This window comes from Barbus barbus, assembly GCF_936440315.1.
Source record: "Barbus barbus genome assembly, chromosome: 36".
NCBI lineage: Eukaryota > Metazoa > Chordata > Actinopteri > Cypriniformes > Cyprinidae > Barbus > Barbus barbus.
Genome location: NC_136714.1, coordinates 22,773,046 through 22,794,136, shown reverse-complemented (window position 1 = coordinate 22,794,136; position 21,091 = coordinate 22,773,046). Strand labels below are relative to the sequence as shown.

The window sequence follows — 21,091 nt, the reverse complement described above, 5'->3', positions numbered from 1 at the left end:
GGATGTATGCATATTCTGACGCAGTAAATGCGTCTCTGCATAAGTGGAATGATGTCATACATGAGATGAACTGATGTCACACGTAACGTGAACAAGAGTGCCTCAAGTTTGAGCAGCTCGTAACAATAAAACAATGACCGGATGTCAGTATCTGAAGAGTAATTGAGGCGACCACATCTTAATTACAGGAAGTGATGGATGAGTCATTCAACAATCCATCAATTTGAAGTAAATTATAGGCCCGGTTTAACAGACAGGGCTTAGACTAAACCAGGATTAGGCCATTGTTCAATTAGGACATTTAAGTAATTTTTATAAACGTGCCTTTTTTAAATGATACTTAATATGATTTGAATTTCACTTAAACGTACTATTCGAAGTTCGAACCGTTTGAACGACTGTTCGCTACAATGAATCGTCCTTCCAACGTTTACCACGTTTAAAGGTAGGCCTACTTTGAAACTAATATATGATAATAAATGACATTTCTACAGTCAGTAAAGGTTTATTCAGATGTTAGTTGTTAGGGAAAAAAGAATGCTAATATAAATTTTTGATATGTATTTTTGATTTATAAAATGTGTTACTCGATTATAATTTTGTAAAGTTATAATATAGCGATATGAAGAACGACATGTTTCTCAAATGATGAATATGATTCAGAAACATTGTGAATGATGACGAGTGAATCATCAGGGGGGGGCTTTACCACTTTTGGTCATAAGCATGACATGACTCCACAACTAAAGCATGCTGTACTTGCATTTTACGTTATGACCTCTTAAGTAAACATTATTTGAGAGCTGTGATACTGTTGTCATTTAGCAGGTGGTCTTGTCTGCATTAATACTGTCTTTCAGTTGTTGATAGATGTTTCTTAGATCAGTCCTCCTATTAAATTTCGTGAATTAATTCATATATAGGCCTATGACAAATTCAAAGCAAGGTTTGGTCCATTAAGCCCCCTGCTGGTAGATGCTGTAACCACACACACTCAATATCTGCGGTGATAGCCTTTAAACTTTGTATCCTGACTTTTTCTTTTCTTTACAAGCAGTATAAACGTCATTAGTCCTCTTTCAAATATATTTCTGATGTGAGAGGACAATATGGGATGGACTTTTCTGTGCATGAAGCATTTTTATGTACTGTATTTTGACCAGAAGCTATTACAAACACAGAGATTTTTACTTCAAAAGACATTAACTGATGGACTGGAGTGGTGTGGATTACTTGTGGATTATTGTGATGATTTTATCAGCTGTTTGGACTCTTATTCTGACGGCACCCATTCACTACAGAGGATCCACTGCCGAGTGAGTGATGTACTGTACAGTAATGCTAAGTTTCTCCAAATCTGTTTTGAAATAAACTCCTCTACATCTTGTATGGCCTAAGGGTGAGTACATTTTCAGCAAGTGACATGTGACTTTTCATCAAATAGTGCCTTTTTTTTGAGGGAGCTGGGTTGTAGTTCTGTGAATGAAGTCAAAGGTTGCCCTACTTTCGGTTGAAGCCCCTCTCGCCCTAGTTCTTTTAACCCCCTACTGTGCACATATATCACATATACAGTGATTCAGAGGGTGTAGCAAAAAGTACAGATGCCGCATTCAACAACACATACTAGGGAGGTTATATTTAACTAACTTCAGAAAGCTGACACTCTGGACGTTTTCCACATCTCCAGTCTCCACTCATGAATGCTTAAGGTTCTGTGCCAAAACAAGACTAAATCTGTAAGCATGTGTCTGGATTGGGAATAACAGCACAATTAAACCTTCAAACAAGCTCATTTTCATGAGTGATTGCACAGAGGTTTGTGATTTAGGACTTTAGAGTATAGGAAAGCTGTCGGTGTGCTCAGCAGGTGTAATGCTGCCATGCTGGGCACTGATTGCATTAACGTATGTAGGGGAAATGATCCAATTAAACGCATACCTCATGCCCACTTGAATATGAAACAAAAGTTTGGGGTCAGTATATTATTTTTTTTTTTTTATGTTTTTGAAAGAAGTCTCTTATGCTCACCAAGGTTGCATTTATTTGTTCAGAAAAATACAATAAAAAATGTAAAATTATGAAATAGTATTACAATTTATAATAACTGTTATTTTTTTAAATATAAATTCCTGTGATGCAAAGCTGAATTTTCAGCATCATTACTCCAGTCTTCAATGTCACATGATCCTTCAGAAATTATTTTAATATGCTTATTTAGTGCTTAAAAAACATTTTAAATTAGTTTTTTTTTTCTTTAAAATATTTTTTTGTTTTTTGGAAATTGGTACATGTTCAGAATTCTTTAATCTATAGAATGTTCAGAACTGAATGTTATAGTTATTATAAATTATGTAGTTTTTTTGTAACAATATAAGTCTTTACTGTCACTTTTGATCAATGAATAAAAGTATACATTCTTAAAATATATATTATAATTTTAATTGTAATTAATAGTTATGATTAATATAATTATGAATGATACTTTTTGAGAAGCTGGATTTCATTATAATTTAACACTATGGTGGGTATGATTGCTGGAAAAAGTAGCATATATGTTTGGTTATTAAATGGATGGTTAAAAAAATGTTAATTACTAAACTAATTAATAAAACAGGAATAATTTTAAAGGGGTTGGGCTTACTAAAATGTACATTACAAGTGTTAAGATGTGAGATTAACCTTGATTTAATACAAATTTAAAGGCTATTCACATAAATCAACACTCAATCCCTGTGCATGCTGTTTTTAACGCTGTTTAACACGAGTGTGTCTGAAGGGCTTTGAGTGGGTAGTGCTACCCTGTTCTTTGATAAGAAAACAAGAGCATGAGTGTTTTAGACCCCGATAACAGTGCTACATGTTGATAATTACAAAACATTAACATTTACACTTTTTAAGATTACACTTTTAGCACATGTCTTTATCCAAAGCGACTCACAAATGAGGACAATGGAAGCAATCAAAATCAACAAACGAGCAAAGATTCGCAAGTGCTATAACAAGTCTCAGTTAGCTTAACGCAGTACATGTAGCAAGTTTTTTTATATTATATAATAAAAAGAAAACTGATACAATAGAAAAAGAATATAGCTAGCTAGAATTAGAGGATTTTTTTTGCTTTTGTTAATTATATAATAAAAAGAAAACAAATAGAATACAAAGATATTAGAGAATATATATATATATATATTTTAAACAAGCAGTTTGTAAATGTATTAATTAGAATATAACTTTTAAATAGGTATGGCAGAACCCACAGTAAGTGCGTGCCAAGGTACCATGGTATTTCCATCTAATACCATCAGTATACCATGGCGGTGCTATCTCAAAATGATATGTAATGTATAAACTATAGCATTCTATTTTAAAGTAACTATGGAGACATCCAGGCCGAGTCTCCAAGAAACAAATTAGTACAATATGTCCTCATATTAGTGTTTATGATTAAGGGTGTGTGGTTGCATAACTGTTTTGGGATCGACTCTTGGTATTTTATTAGTGTAAAATAACTGGGTGGGGTCTGTTCAGACACACACTCACACACAAAACATCAACATGGCTTGTTAAACACACAGGAATGGTCATACTGTGTTGAAGACCTACAGCCTGTCCACACCTGCTCCTGTTTCCAACACAATGCTTTTACTGAGCCGTCCATAAATATCAGTGTTATAAAATAATACTCCACACACACTGAATCATGTAACATTGTCTTTTTGTTTTTTTGCAGTGCCAAAACAGTGAAGTTTCTCCTCGACTGAAGGTGAGCAGTAATGTTTCTGTGGAAAATGTGACTGTGCCAGTAATTTTAGTGATAACAATGTGAAATAAATGTTTGTTAATCTATTTGTTTTCTTCCTACTTAAAAAAGGGACGGCATATTAAATGCTGAACCCATTTTTGAACCTCATAAAAGCTGCCCAATATCTCAAATTATCAAATTAATCAAGATATGTTCTTTGTAAAGTAATGGAACTCCTCTGCTTGACTGTGTATGAGAAGTGTCTGCTCCGATAACACATTTACAGGAATGTGTCTGTTTGTGTGTGTGTTGTAAGATGTGTCCAGTGGAATCTAATGAGTGAGGCTCAATGGGAAAATAAGGTCACATCACTTGACCTGTCGATCTGTGTGTGTGTGTGTGTGTGTGTGTGTGTGTGTGTGATGTTCATGACCCAGTCTCAGGACACGGACTGGAGTCAGGGGTTTATGTCCTTAGAGGTTTGCAGGACACTGAAGGAGTGAAGACTGTATGTTCCCACAGGGATCAATCATAAGGCAACGCATTCTGAAGACTGAAACCTCAGCGTGATTTTAACAGCCTGCAAAGCTTAAAGGTTTCTCGACCTGTGCCAACGCTAAGATGGAGTATGTCAGTTAAATTTGTTGCATCCAGAGACACACTTGTAAATTGAGGGAGAGATTAAACATGACAATGAAACCCTTTGATGAAATCAACTTTAGATTCAAAGGACCTGTCATAACCTTTACTAGTGAACCTCAATTTAAATCTCATTTTGCATGCAAATGTGCATTCAGATTTTGTCCGTTTGTAATCCATGCACCACATAACAACAATGTTGTTATGATCACCCAAAAATTTAAATTAACTTCATTTTTGGTCTGTCCCTCATAAAAAAGTTTTATGACATAATTTGTAATCTTGAAAACTCCAGTCCTCATTCGTAAGTGCATGGGCAAATAGAATAATTTTAATTTGATTTATTAAAAACATATTTTGTATTTCACTGGAGAACCTGATGGAGAGTAAATGATGACAGAATGCTTGTGTTTGGGTCCTTGAATAGCACAGAAAAATAATAAATATTAAGCATGCTGCTTGTTGACAGCTTCATGAATTCATTGTTAAGACAGAGAGAGCAAGTTTCCATAACTGTGTTCTTCGAATCAAATGCACTTGTTGGGAAGGCCACCTCACATTACAGATGTGTGTGCTAGAGAGAACGAGTGTGTTAGAATAACTAGGAGGAAAAGGAGATGTATATTCATTTGTCTAAAGAAAGAAGCAACAATTTTGAAAACCTTGCAATCTTCTTCCTCTGCATCGAAGCTTGTAGATCAGATCCTCCCTGTGGACCTTTAAACATTAAACATGTAAAATCCCTCTATCTGCGTCTGTGAAGCCAATGCAGGATAAACACTCGCCCATCAGCGCCCCTGAGAGGCATTAAAATACCTTTCAATGTCAAATTCCCCTCCACTGTTCTGACAGTAATAATCTCATCCTGGCTTCGCAGATGAAAACACCTCAGAGCAGGGCTCGCAAAATCGCTAGCCCGACATCCCGGGGCTATTGTGTTTTCCAGTCGGGCTGCCAAAATGTATCACTGCCCTGACGACGGGCTACCTTAAATATAGAGCTCCCATGCAGTGTTCCCTCTAAACTGAGCATGCGCGCGACAGATCTCAGCTTAAGTTTTGCTTAAGTTTGTATTCTATTCTATTCTATCAGATTAAATAGTTTGTTTTGATAATATATTATGTTAGGGCTATATTATAAAACTGATAAATAATTGACCTTGTTTTTGAGTCTTTGACTTTGAGTCTCTTGCTCATCAAGGCTGTATTCATTTCAAAAATACAGAAAAAACAGTGATATAGTGAAATATTATTGAAATTTTATTTTAATACCTATACTATAAAATAGCATTTATTCCTGAGATCAAAGCTGAATTTTCAGCATCATTACTCCAGTCTTCAGAGTCACATGATCCTTCAGAAACTATTCTAATATACTGATTTATTATCTGTTGAAACTGTTGTGCTGCTTCATATTTTTTTGGAACCTGTGTTACTTTTTTCTTTGTTTCTTTGATTAATAAAAAGTTTAAAAGAACAGCATTTATTCAAAATAGAAATATTTTCGAACAATAGAAATTTTATCCATTTAACACATCCTTGCTGAATAAAGTTTAACTTTCTTTAAAACGAGAAATAAAATAAATTCTGACCCCAAACTTTTGAATAGTTTATATTGTTACACAAAATCTATATTTTGACTAAACACTGTTCCTTTTAACTTTTAATTTTTTTTAAATATCACAGGTCCCAAAAGATACAGTATAAAAAATTAAATAAAATTGTTAAAACTGTTTCCAACATTGATTAAAAATCAGCATATTAGAATGATTTCTAAAGGATCATGTGACTCGGAAAATACTGCTTTTCTTCACAGGAATTAAATTATAAAGTATATTAAAATATAAAACATTTATTCTAAATTGCAATAATATTTCACAATATTATTTTGTGAAATAATATTCAGTATTTTTTTTATCAAATAGATACAGCCTTGATGAGCATAAGAAACTTCTTTAAAAAATGTATTGATCCAAACTTTTCAACTGCAGTGTATTGTACAGTAACAATGTTTTCTCAGGTAACCTAAAATGTACATCATTTAGTTACATCAAGGTTCAAATCAAATATAAATAACACATTAAAGTTAAAAGTTACACACTTTTTTGTGTGTGTGCTGTACAGGTCTGGTATAAAGAATGCTTTTGCTCAGGTGCCCGAAATGTCCGCCCAAAAGAGAAAAGTTTTGCTCAGCAAGAAAAAAATTAGAGGGAACTTTGCTCCCACGGGTCCTTAAATTTGATACAACTAAACTGAAGAGTTTTTAAGGCCTTATACCATTTAACGTATTTAAAACTGTCTAAGAAATAATTTTCAAATTGGCTTAAATAGATTTAAGAATTCTGCAGATATCTTGTAAATAGTAAAATAAAACTCTTTCCTTGATATTCGTTGATATTTGTGTATTGAAAATGTTTTTGATTGACATTTATGGTCTTTATTTTATTTGGGCAAGTTAAATTAATTTTCGGGCTACCAAAATCTGAAGAGTACCTGCCCGAAGGGCTACCAGGGATTTAGAAATGTTTTATTATTTGCGAGCCCTGCAGAGATCTTCTTCATGATGTTTGTCAACTCTGATGATCGCAAGGCAGGTAAATATAGCCGTGAAGTGATAAATCGTCCTGCTTGGCACATGTCTCTGCTATCAGGTAACCCAATTTGAACTAAGGGGGATGTGGACTAAAAAAAAACCCTCTCCCCAAACCCCCAAGACCTGTCAGCTTTACGTGAACCTCATATTCTCCAGACCTACATCACCGTTGAGTATAATTGCCCATTTGGATGTGCTTCATTGTCCAGGGATTTTTTTCTGTTGGGACAAACCATTTGTGTTCTGTCCACAGGGATCTGATGCTGAGCGCTGGCTGCTTTAAGAGTGAGATCTTTGGACTTGGTCTCTCATGACAGATGTGTCCAAACTGAGGTAATGAGTCTGTCAAAGATCGTCAGGTTTTATGGTTTTGGCTGCTAATTTTAATTGAAATTGTAAAACATTCTGAAGCCAATTTTATTTATTTGAATGACATGAATTTATAGTTTACCTTGACACTGTACTTTTAATGATATCGTGACAAAAATGTATTTTTAAAGAATACTGTTTTCATATTTAGGTCATATTATTCTAACACGCATAGTATTTTACCATAAGCTAACATTTAACATTTTGAATTGTACAGAACACAATTTTTTTTGCATGCATATTGAAATCAGTTATTAGTTGGAGGCTGTGTATGTGAGTAATAATTAACCTTATTTATTTATATCTTGCTTACGTCTCTTAAATTTATGACATCTTGCATCTGACTGAAGTTTAAGAGAAGCTTAAGAAAAACATGCGTGTAGGAAAAACAGGGTTAAGTCATATTCATCTGATAGCTTTGACGTAAGAATGACGTATGGAAATTACACACACACACATGGGCTGATACAAATCTAAGTGGAAACTCATCTGACCAATCACTCTTTATTTTCCAGTGTAGCCCAACACCTTTGGGCAGCAACAGAGGTTGTTTGTAATGGAAAAATCTTAGATTGAATGCAGTTATTTATATTTCAATAGTTCTGTCAAACAATTAATCGCATCCACAATTAAAGTTTTTGTTTAAATAATATATGTGTATATTATGTATATAGAAATACAAACACATACATGCATATATTTAAGAAAAATGTTATGCTTATATTAAATATTTATGTAATATAAAATAAGAACATGAATATATAAATGTATAAACGTAAATATTTTCAAAATATATACTGTGTGTGTGTTTATTTATATAATATGTGTATTGTGTATATTTATTATGTAAACTTATTTTGAAGGCGATTAATTGTGATTAATTGTTTGACAGCACTATTTAAAAAAATGAACTTAATTGGTTTTACATATTTTTTATATATTTTGTATTTTAAATAAAATATACATATTACGTAATATATAAAACCTATAATACAACCATTATTAAATAAATAATACAATATTTAAAGTTGATAAAAATGCATATAGGGCTCACAATATAGTGGCATTATTTTGCCTGTGATGTCTTTCTTAAAAACCATACTGTGGTTGTACAATGGTGTACTGACAGTATCAGATGAAAGTTACTAAAAATAATGGCATTTGACCAATTCTGAAAGCCACAGTACTTTTTTCTTGCTTTTTTAAATTATCTATAGCTCTCGCTTTTTTATGCATCTAATTGTTTCTTGTTTTCTTTTTTCTCTTCTTTTGTTTCCTCTCTTGCAGTGACATGTGTGCAGTGATCCAGAGAGGGAGATGACAGCTGAGCGGGTTGACATGGCCACCCCAGACAATCTGCTGTTCCTGGACACAGATGCTGTCAACTCTTCCTTCGCTTCACCGCCCATAGAGCAAAATAAGCCTACTCGTGCCACGGACAACCAGACAGACGACAGCTTGAGTTCAGTCCCTGATCAACACCCTGATTCAGACTCAGGAAGCTCAGGATTAATGCCAGTTCTGTGCCAGGATGGGACCATTGAGATCCATAATACAAACAGTGAAAGGGAAATTGAGAGTGGTTTAGTCTTAACACAGCCCCTGGATCACACTGCAATGATAGAAATGACAAAAAATCATCCAAATGATGATAAAAGTGACAACTGTGACTTCAGTACTGCTGCTGTAATGGAGACCGACAGTCTCACAAACAGTACTAACATCCCTAACCTAATTCACCTATTTGATAGAAATCAAAATGACAAACATGGTAAATCAAACACTAAAGAGGATCCAAATGAGGCTCATGGCACTTTAATAAGTCCATTATTAACAGAACACAACAGACAAGAAGAAATGAGCCAAGATGCCATTTTAAACCAATATGCCTCCTTTGAGAGCATTGGACTTGATGTCAACCCAATGGCTAATGATGATGATCCCCTGGTAAATACTGTCTCTAATGTAATGAGTGGTGCAAGCAATGAGTCTGATGTAACGTCTTCTGAAACCCTCATCCAGACTTGCCAGGATACATCTGAAGGTGTTGATGTCGCAGTGGACGCGGCGAATGCCCATAAAGCTCATCCAGAAATACATGACATTGCAGAGGACTTGACATGTTGTGGCTTCACAACCTCTCAGATACACAAGACAGAAGATCCGAAGACTGACGTTCATCTATCTTTGGCTGATTTGCATGAAGCAGACACTCTAAGCATCTTAAAACATGCCTCTGAAGTATTAGATTTTTTGGGGTTGAACACAAATGTCTTAGAAACAGCTGACTGGCTGGTCAATGACAGTGAGATCAATCAGACTGTCAATCAAGACTTGACCTCCTCAAATGTTGAGTTTTGCACCGGCGCTTTAACCCAAATGGTTCCGAATCTTCTACAGGATTCACAACATGATGTAACGGAATCAGAATCCAACAGAACTGAAGATTCCATGCTTGATAGAACGATTGAAACAAAATTCCCATTGGACGTCAGCAGGGTGCAACCATTGGCAACTGAGACAACAGATAATTCTATGTCACTTTTCCACCAATCCATGCTTAAAACCTCACAAACTGGTGAAAAACATGAGAAAGATCTCTCACAAGTGATCCCTTGCCCAACACCTGTCATGAACAGAGATTTAGGTAAATGTTCTGAGAATGGTGCTTGCTTAAAGATCACTAGAACGGAACGTGATGTTGAGGCTGGTAGCGAGTTGTGGCTGGACGCTCGCCAGTTCTTGGCAGGTGAAGAGGATGAGGGTGCTATTTTTGACAAGTGGGGTCATTCGTGTTCTCCCGGCCCCACCACGGCCCATCCAGACAGAACAAAAGCCTCGGATTACTCCAGGAGAGAGAACATTTCAATTGACCACCACGCTGAAGACTGGGAGCTGAGGTTTCCACCTGTTGAGAGGTGGTCGTCTTCAGACAGCTGGGCTAGTGCACTTTCAGACTGGTTCCAGGCAGTTAACACCTATTCGGAAGACTCTTTCACCAGCGCTAACACTTTGACCACTGATTCTAAGCACAGTATGGCAATCCAAGACAACATTTTGGAGCAAAGGACAAGTCCTGATAATGCAAACAACACTGGAAAGACATGTCTGAATCTCTTAGAACCAGAAGAACCAGGTAAAGCCTTGAGTAGAGGACTAGTTGAGTCTGATGGAACTCTTTTTAAACAAGATGATAAAGATGGACTTCCTTCTCATTCAGACTCAGACAGACAGGACAATACAATGATGGAAAACAACATGAGTTTGTTGGAGAGGTCTGAATCCAGTAAGCCAGATGCAGCCATGCATATGCTTAATGCATCAAAATCTCCTGCAAATGAGGCCAGTGCTAAACTTTATGGAACTCTGCAAATCCCTGGAGAGCTTTGGAGTACAAAGGTGAGATGACTAGCCCATTTTAAATGAAATTAGCACAGGCAGATATACTGTAGATGCCAGTTTTGACTGAGTTTTCTTTAGATCTTCTACAGTTTGCATTGAGAGATTTTTCAACCATTGAGAGGTTAGTTTTGGTTAACTGTACTGAAGCAACCACATATTGAAAGCAAATTTTAAAACCTGAGTCTGAATGTAACTGCCACACAGTTTCACATTAGTACCCAAAAAAGTACTTTGGTGGAGCCATAGTTCAGTGACGATATGATCATGCATAAACATGATACTAAATGCTTACTGTTATGTTTTCACATACCGTGGCATTTATATATAGGTACTGTAGTGCAAAGAATGCAAAGGTTCAGTTTCAAAAAACATGGTATTACTATGGTAACATGTCCAGCAAAACATGCCAGTACCATGGTGTTTTTTGATACCATTTTATTAGTGACCATTTCCATTATGTAAAATCTTCCACATATTATTTTGATGGAATGTGATCTTTAATAGCCTGTCACCTTTAACATTTCCTATAATAGGTCTTGCATGTGTGGAACACTTTCATCGTGACTTTCATTATTTATTATGACCCTCTGTGTGCTGGAAGAGCCAAGTCATTCCACACAAAAATATCACTTCATAATGTACACACATACTCTCTCTCTCTTTCTTTTTTACACACATACACTAAACATAGATTAAACTACGTGTGAATTACAATTTTCTGCATGTAAAGAAATATTTTTATTGTGAATTTTTATTTATTGTGTTTTAAATAATTTTTTTTTTTTCACTATTTTCTATTCAAATGTTCTTCTAAAGCCATTTTTGACAAACTCTTTACCAAAGTATGGCTTAAATGCACTCACTAACACTTAAACATTCACCACCCTCCTCATACGTACATGACAGACAGCTGTGGCTGCTGAGGAAATGTGAGGTGAAGAGAAAAATACTGATAAACTGAAATGCAGACTAATTATAGAGGGTGGCGGATGATAATAGACCAAAGAGCAAAAGAGGAACTGGAGAGGCAGTGGGTGAGGGGCACGAGCACAGCTGAGGGCCGAAATACGACCCCTGCTCACAAACTCAGTGTCGTACTATACGACAGTTTCTCTAATCCCACAGACCCCTGAGACATCGGGAGAGCTGTGATTGGTTCACTTACATTACACAGCGGCTGTGATCACTATAATAGAGATGAGTCCTTCCATTGCTAGCCACATGTGGCTATAGACTGCAGCATGAAAGCATAATGGTTTTTGAATTAGGCGGACCTTCGCCTCAGTGAGGTATGTAAACAAACAGCTAAATGTAGTTTGGATGAGAATAGGCCTAAATTGACTTGTCAAATGATACAAATGCTTCAGTTCCTATGCTGTCTGCCTCTGATTTCTTCTGGCTTTTCCATGACATTTAATGTTTTTTCTATGTTTCTGTTTCAGTCGGAAGGAAATGCACTGGTGAAGGTGACCGGAGATAAAGTTTCCCAACTCGGGTTGGTCTTCGAGGAGGAAAGTCAAAGCAGTTTTATTTCTCAAAGGACCTCAGCGTACACCAGCGACAAGAATTTAACTGACTATGTGAGCGGCGAGGAGCGGCGTCACGGCTCCGATGTTGCTCTCCACACATGTCCCTCTCAATCGAACAGTCAGGTGTCTTCTGAGGCGGGACGTGCTGAAGGAAATGAAACGTTTGTGCATTTTAACACTGAGGAGTGCACCGTGAAGCCAAAAGAGGAGGAAAGAAATACATTTCCACAGTTTATTATGCCGTTTGCTCCACTCAATACTGGAAATACTTTCCTCCATAGTAGTTTATTGAAAACTCCACAGGATGATCTAGATCTTCCACCTAAAGGGATTATTAATGAGATACATCTTAAGGGTGATCAAAAATCAGTCAGTAGTGACGATTCTTCTGAAGATCGCTTTCATACATGCCCTGACCAGTCTTTATCTTCATCCAGTGGAGATTCAGATGGTCCTTCCATCAAGGGCACTAGGAGAAAAGCCGAGTACAGTGATACCTGTGACATCAGCAAAGAGCTTTCTAAATTAATTTTACTCACAGGACAGCGTTTTATGCTGTCTGAAGACAAACATGTTGCATATGTCACTCTAGACTTGGAAGAACCCAGTTTGAGTCACTTTTCATTTTCAAACTGTGAGGAATTACCCAAAACAGACAATATGCCTCACAAGAGTTCCAAAACTTCCTCAGATGGTAAAACACGCTCTAAACATAAGGAGAAACCAGCTGAGAAGCAACAACATGAGATTCAAACATCAAAAAAGCAAGATCTTCAGCCCCCATCCCAGATGAAAGAGAAATTAAATTCAGAAGGAGATGATTGTGAAGATCGTCCAGTTACTGTCATTGAAACCATCGTCATCACAGAGAAGATAGCTCCTAAACCCCAAGGGAAGAAGAAAAAGAAGCACGCGCAACACGGGACACCAAAACCCGAAAATGATCCACCGAGTGACATAGGGAGCAGAAGCACTCAGAAGAGCATGAGTGGCAAGGCCGAGAACCTTGACGTGAAGGTAGCATCAAATGGTCTGGATAAACCAGCATCTCATCTACCCACCAAAGTGGACGTTACTAACAAAGATAGCACTCAGAAAGTCATGTCAGTGAGACCCAAAGTAGAACCCAGTAGGAGTTTTGGTGCCAATATGGGCCCTGGAAGCATAAATGCCACTCAGAAAGCCACTTCTGTGAAACTCAAAGTAGATGCCAGTAACACAGCCAAGATGGAAAATAAAATGTGCACCTCAAATTCTCCGAGCACGTGTTTACCCAGCATGCTGAATGACAACATCAAGCGCAGGCGAATTGCAGATGACCTGTCTGGAGCAGTTCCGATAAGGACGAGGCCACAGCTGCCCACAATTTTCTGCCAAGCAAGAAAAGATGGAGAAGATAAGACCCGGAGAGCTTACAGTGAGGTTGTCAAGCAGAAGACTCCAATCCCCAAAGAAGGTTCTCCAAACCTGTTCAACTTAGATGTTAGAAGTCAATCCATTAGGGGGTGTCCAATTCTGCTCCCTGAGGCCCAATGGCGTGCAGAGTTTAGCTTCAACCTGCCAAAAACTCACTTGTCTGGAAGTTTTCTAGGCCTTGATTATCTGGTTCAGGTGTGCTTGATTAGGACCCAAGCTAAACTCTGCAGTATATTGGACTCAGGAACAGGATTGGACACCCCTGCACAGGAACAATTTCCTGAGTCAGAAATGTCAGAACCATCCAACTTGACCTAGTCTGATGTGGTTTGCTGGTCTTAGCTAACCTTAGTTTAACCTGGTTTATCCTATCTCCGATCTAGTTAATGTGGTTTTAGCTGGTTTGCCAATTGGTTGTGCCGGTAGCACCTATATATACAATCTTATATTCCTTTTATTTTATCTTTTTTTTAAGGCTATATATATATCTAAGCATATAGACCCTTTTAGGGCCGACGTCACAGTTACATCACAGAGCTAGCTGGAGGCAAAACAAAGCGGAAACTGGAGGCTGTCAATTCAAAACAGCACAGATTCTGCTACATAAGGAGCTTAAAATGTCATCTTGTTGTTATGTTGGGTGCCAGAATCGATATTGTAGAGGCTCCAGTTTGAAATTTTAAGGCATACCTGCTGCCACTGCCAGACAAAAAAACGACAGCTGTGGTTAAATGGGATAAAACGAGCGGACTGGACAGAAACGATCATCAAAAATGCTTGCATTTGCAGCGCACACTTATCAGAATTGATGTTGTTATGGGCACGTCTAAAGATTTCTTATGCATCTCACTATGTCATGTATGAAATAATGTCTGTGTGCATCCATGTAAAACAACAAACTGACGATTTATATGCTTAATCACTTGTAATTGTATATACACTGTTGTGATTAATTGTGGCTTGGAATAATAATGTAGCTGTAAAAATAGCTGCCTGCTGAAATTGAAATACATATACATCTTCATAACTTGATAGAGACTGAGTTTGTCTTAGATGTGAGTCACTCTACTGAAGGGAATCCTTTCAGATCGTCCATCCTTTGAGTAAAACAAACAAAATGGCACCGCTGTGTTCGGACGCCGTTCGGGCCGCTCCTCTGAAATCTTGAATCTTAAAAGCGTGTGTGGGTCGGCCAATCTGGTTTCGTCCATTCAAGTTAACCTGTTCAAATAACAATCGCGGTCCTGGACTGGTCAAAACTTTTTCAAATCAGTTACAAAAAGGGAGACCGGTTTGATTTGAATCCAAAAAGTAAGTCTGATTACCTCTTGGGTAACTGGTTCTTAAGGCACAGTCTTAACATAGTGTCTATGTTTATGCAACCGGCTTCAGGTTCTGAAATAAATCTATGCAAAAAGTGTATAAATTATGCATTTTTATGTTTTTGTTGTAGTTGTGGTTCCTCGTGTAGTCTCAGAGATCCAGGCTGACCCAGTCCCTGCTGACCCCCAGAACATCTTGCTTTGGTGCAAGTTCAGTCCTGTCCCACCTGATGCCACCATTAAGTGGACTAAAGAGGGAACAGTGCTGTCAGAGATAAACAAAGTGTAAGAAAACCCTCTTTTCCTATCAGCCCCTGCTTCAGCTTATCAACCTACATTATCGTCTGACTCTGGTCCAAAATGAAGTTTCCAAATGGAATTATTTAACTGAGATGACCACATTTCTGAAGGTCATCATAATAATGTAGCTCTTTTACCACTTGGTGGCACTCTGTTCTTGTCCAAATCTGCTGTAAATTTTGGCAGAGACCTGGCTGAACATCAGTGCTAGTGATTCAGCCATGACTTGAAGTGGGAACGAAATGAACCTTTTACATAACAGTGTGATTCATTCCTACTAAATGCTGACTGTGCCGCAGATGCTCTCAGACAGGCCTCTGCAGTCCAGAATGGTTCTTTTGAGTTGTTTTGTAAGCTGTACTTGAAGTTTAACTGCAGGATTCAGAAATGATCTGGTCTGCACTGTATTTAGTCTCTAGGACTCTTTGCCCAGATGTGTGAAGAATTATTGATTCACTATAATTGTTCAGTTAAATGTTTTTCTATTTTCTGTAGAGAGAAGGATGAAGGCTGCTTCACTTTGACCATCCTAAAGGCTTGCAGTAAAGATCTAGGGCTGTACAAATGCAGCCTGAATGCTGCCAACATTTCTGTTTCGACCTCAGAGTACCATCTCACGTCTGAGGGTAAGACATAGAGGGCTGCTTTCCCAGACTCATGATTAAAGAGGCTTTAAAAATTACAATTTTAATTTGCTGATGTGCTCCATGACTAAGCAGAAAGTTAAAGCAGGAACTCATGCTCTGAAGTTTCAGCAGGGTGAATGAGGTAATAGTCTTAAAGTAAGCCAGATAAAGACTTCTCCTGCTTCCAAAATGGCTCACTGCATTTAATACAATTCAACGGTTAATTAAGTACATTAAGTATGCATGTGCGCAGCATGAATACAATCCATACATAATACACTACCTTTAAAAAAAGTGTTAAGATAGTAAGATTTTTGAAAATAAATTAATACTTTTATCCAGCATGGATGCATTAAGATGATCAAAAGTGACTGTAAAGACATTTACAATATTAGAAAAGTATCTATTTCAAATAAATACTGCTCTTTTATACTTTCTATTCATCAAAGACTGCTAGAAAACGTATCAGTTTCCACAGAAGTGTTAAGCAGCACAAATGTATTTAATTTATGGGTTGCATTTATTTGATAAAAAAAATATATATTAAACCGGTATTTTCTTACCAGGCATCCTGTCTCATTTTGTAAATGACCATTTATATGTCTGCAAAAATGTAATATAAAACTTTGAAATAAATAGGTATTTTCTATTTTAATATACTTTAAAATGTATTTTATTCCAATGTTGTCAAAGCTGAATTTTCAGCAGTTATTACTCCAGTCTTTTGGTCCTTCAGAAATCATTCTAATATGCCGATATGCTGCTCAAAAACATGTCTTGTGGAAGCCATGAACAGAAAGCTCAAAAGAACAGCATTTATTTGAAATAGAAATCTTTTGTACCATATTTACTGTAACTTTTGATCAATTTAATGCATCTTTTCTGAATAAAAAGCATTCATTTCTTTTCAAAAATCTTACTGACCCCAAACCTTTGAACAGAGGTAAACCTATTCTGAATTTTAGTGTCAAATATGTACCATTTGTGTCTGGGAAACTAATCCTCACTTTGTAAATCTCCAAACATACGTAAGCATACTCATTGACTCATGTTTAATTTCAGTGCTTATGGAACTAGTCATTCCGAGTCATGATCAGCCAGGTAAACAGACCTTTCATTTCATGGTCTCTCTGCTGTTCAACACAACACTTCTCATCCTATTTATCTATCTCCCAGCTGAGCCCAGGGTGGTGGACGGCAATGAGGAGAACATCCAGTGCAGCCCGCTTCTCTTTAAGGAAGATTTTCTCTCAGATCAGTACTTTGGAGAGAATCAACCAGTGAGCATCGTGACTGAAAAGGTCCACTTCGGTGAAGGCATGCATCGCAAGGCTTTCAGGACCACTCTTAGAGAAGGCAAACTGCCGAGCTTCAACCGCGGCCAACCCTGCGTCCTGAAAGTACACAACGCCATCAGCTATGGGACCAAAAATAATGAGGAACTTGTCCAGAAGAACCACAGCCTGGCTGTGGAGGTGAGAGTGAATGTCTCCAGGGAGATGTTTAATTAAGAAATTAGCTTAAGGAGATTTGGGACTGATTGTTTTTTTTTAACCAGGAATGTCATGTGCAGAATACCGCCAGGGAATATATTAAAGCATACAATAGTGTGGCCAAGTCTGCAGAATCATTTGGAGAGGTGCCAGAGTAAGTATAACAATACTTGTGAAGTGTAAAAAGTAATAGGAACCCTGTACATAGAGATTGTTTCATTATATCACTCAATTAGGCATCCAAACATAATTGTGAGGTGAAAAAGTGTTTTCTATTTGAATGTATTTTAAAATGTAATTTATTTCTGTTACGCAAAGCTGAATTTTCATTACTCCAGTCTTCAGTGTCCTCAGAAATCATTCTAATATGCTGATTAATGTAAGAATAATTTTTTTTTATTATTATCAGTGTTCAAAACAGTTGTGCTGCTTATTATTTTTCTGGAAACCGTGATACGTTTGAGGAGTAGAAAGTAAAAAAAAACTATCTTCTGTTACATTATAAATGTTTTTCTTTCAATTTTAATCAATATAATACATTCTTGTTGAAAAATGGTAATTTCTTTCAAAAACAAAAATGTTTGGTCAGTGTATATTTAACACATATACTACATTTTTATGATAAAAAAACTACATTTTATATTGCTTTCTTCAGTCTAGTCAGAAATCTGAAACTATTTCATGCTATTGATATTATTTTAAAGGATATTAACATGCTTGAAATAGAACTATTAAATATTTGAAATAATATATATGTATATATATATATAGTATAAAATGTGTGTGTATATACTGTGTGTGTGTGTATGCACACACATATATACATATATATATATTTGTAACAATGTAAATGTCATTATTGTCACTTTTGATCAATTGAATGCATCCTTGCTGAATGAAAGTATTTTGAAAAAATTAAATAAAGAATAATTTTGAAAGCTAACATTTGAATGTTAGTGTATATTTCATAATCTAGGATGCACTTTATTCAAAAATGTATTTTTTTTTCATTATTTGTATTAATTCATTAAATTGTCCTTAAATTCCCAGAATCATCCCTATTTATTTGGTTCACCGGCCATCTAACGACGTCCCTTACGCCACGCTGGAGGAGGAGCTGCTGGGAGATTTTGTGAAGTACTCTGTGAAGGACGGGAAGGAGATCAACCTGATGCGCAGAGACTCTGAGGCGGGACAGAAATGCTGCGCCTTCCAGCACTGGGTCTATACACAGACCGATGGCAACCTGCTGGTCACCGATATGCAGGGTAAATAATCTACAGTACTTCCATTTTACCATATGTACTACACATCATGACATTAACTGCTGTAACAAGAAGAATGTAGATTTAAATCCTGCAAGGAGTGAAGCATACAGTTTTTTAGCATCACAAATATTCTCTTTTATGTCCAGGTGTGGGTATGAAACTGACAGATGTTGGGATTGCCACCGTTAAAAAAGGGTAAATTCAGATTTTTTCAATCACAAATTTAATAAAAAAAAATTATTTGAATGTCTTTAAATATATAAAAGGTACATATAATATAAATGCTGAATATAATAATAATAATACATTACGTAAATAAGTATTTAAATATTTACAATAAAAACGGTGTAGTTATGAAAGCAGTAATATAGATTTTTATCATTGCAGCTATAAGGGGTTCAGAGGAAACTGTGCCACGTCCTTCATTGATCAGTTCAAGGCTCTTCATCAGTGTAACAGGTACTGTGAGCTTCTAGGCCTGACGTCTCTTCAGCCCAAGCCCAAACGGCCCGTCGGCCCGCCAAAGCCAAAAACACAACCCGCACCAAAGAAAAAAACCTTCGGCCCCGTTCTGAACGCCAAATCCTGATGGCACAGAAACTCTGAACGTCTGCTTGTAGGATAACTAGTGTTCGTCATTTTCTTGCTCAGGAACGAACGTCTTTCTGAGATGTTTCTTTAAATGTAAGATGACATTCATCTGTAAGGACAGTAGGGAGGTTACTTCTTGAGAGCTCTTATGTGCTATTTTAAATGTTTTTGTTAAAATTTGTACGTTTTTTAAGGGGTGAGTCGACTGATGATCGATATAACACTTTTTTGATGTAATATTTTTTGTTTAAACCAAAGAAATATCATCTGTAGTGTTTTATCCCGATTTGCTTTGTTGAAAAGTCGTGCCTGTGGTGCTGCCATCTGATTCTTTATTATTAGCCTACTGGCAAGTCTGAATAACAACAACTTCATGTTATTATGATTGTTTGTTATAATATGTGCAATAAGTATCAAACTGCTAAATCTTAAATAGATATTTACTTTATGGGTGAGATTAATATACTCTACAGCAGTAAACGGTTGTTAGACTTGAATGTAACTGCTAGAATTGAATGTTTGAAGTTTCTCATTTTCACACACACTTTAGTATTTAATTTTTCAAGTTTATCTACACTGTTTCTGGGAAGGAAGGATGAGGTGGTATATCTAATACTATGGAAAAGTTTGCACATTTGCCCTAGTAAACAGCTGTTGATTTGCCTCAGTAAGAATGACAATCCTCCACCTTCACGTTTCCATCATCCTTCCAAAGTCAAATGACTTATTGCCTCATTGCTATATATAAGCACACGCGTTTGAAGCGAAGTATTTGTCCTGTTTATGTTAATTAACTGCACAAATCAGTCACCTGAAATTAAAAACTGTGATATTACTGTTGCTACTTTCTGTCAGTCTAGATAGTCTTATCTATTAGTAGTCTTCATGAATGTCAAGGTCAAAGGTTATCAGAGTCTTGGCTTGACTGAACCACAATTGTCTTGTATTGGCTTCGAATGATCTCTTCTGAATGGTATATTGTGTATTAGTAAGTATTTTTTTTCTTTATTGAGTCTGGGCTTTATTTTAAATCACACACAAAAGAAACTGCTTGAATAATTTCATTATTTATTTTATATAAATGTTTTATATATATATACATGTTACAATACATTTAACAATAATTTAATTATACAATTTATTAAAAATTATTTATAATTTATATTATAAAATTACATTTAGCTTTTTACAGTCTAGGGAGAAATCAGACATTATTTTAACTTAAAAAAATATATACTTAATATATACTTGTACTTAATTTTAATACTATAGTATAAACATACTATATGTAAAAAATATGTAAACGTAAATATGAGTTATATATTTAATTTTGTAATATTTAAATGGTAGTATTAAATTTTATTTCAACATTTTACTTTTTTCTAACTTGATATACTAAACCAAATTAATATAAAAAACAACTGAAAAATGTTAAACATTTCCAAATTTTGGTAAAATGAAAACAAAACATTAATAAAACTACATTACTTCAATGATACTACCATAGCACTGCTTTGCTCTATACTGCTTCTGATCAATTTAATGCATCCTTGCTGAATTTCAAATAACTCTTGACCCATTAAAACACTTCAAGAGACTTGCAAGTTTGTTTTTTATTGTCGTGAAGATTCGAGACTAATACAGAACGAAATATGAAGAAAGTGTGTCACAAGACAAGCATAACTATCTGGCAACCGGGTCAGTACACACATATAGCAGACATGTTCTGTTACATCGATACATATTCATTAGAATCCATCATCATCGTCGTGTTTCTCTGTGCTGATTGGCTGAGGAGGATG

The 21,091-nt window shown here is 36.1% G+C and overlaps 1 protein-coding gene across 1 annotated transcript; it reads left to right on the top strand.

Moving 5' to 3' along the window:
• Positions 1–9,199: 9,199 nt before the first annotated feature.
• LOC306855994 (alpha-protein kinase 2-like) lies at positions 9,200–20,097 on the top strand (the record flags this gene model as incomplete). Its single annotated transcript, XM_079394953.1, has 10 exons — positions 9,200–10,741; positions 12,187–13,729; positions 15,143–15,296; positions 15,807–15,937; positions 17,000–17,038; positions 17,114–17,412; positions 17,496–17,584; positions 18,481–18,698; positions 18,845–18,893; positions 19,086–20,097. The coding sequence occupies 10 exons, from the start codon at positions 9,200–9,202 to the stop codon at positions 19,285–19,287; spliced, it is 4,266 nt and encodes a 1,421-aa protein (XP_079251079.1). The 3' UTR covers positions 19,288–20,097.
• Between the last annotated feature and the right edge of the window lie 994 nt (positions 20,098–21,091).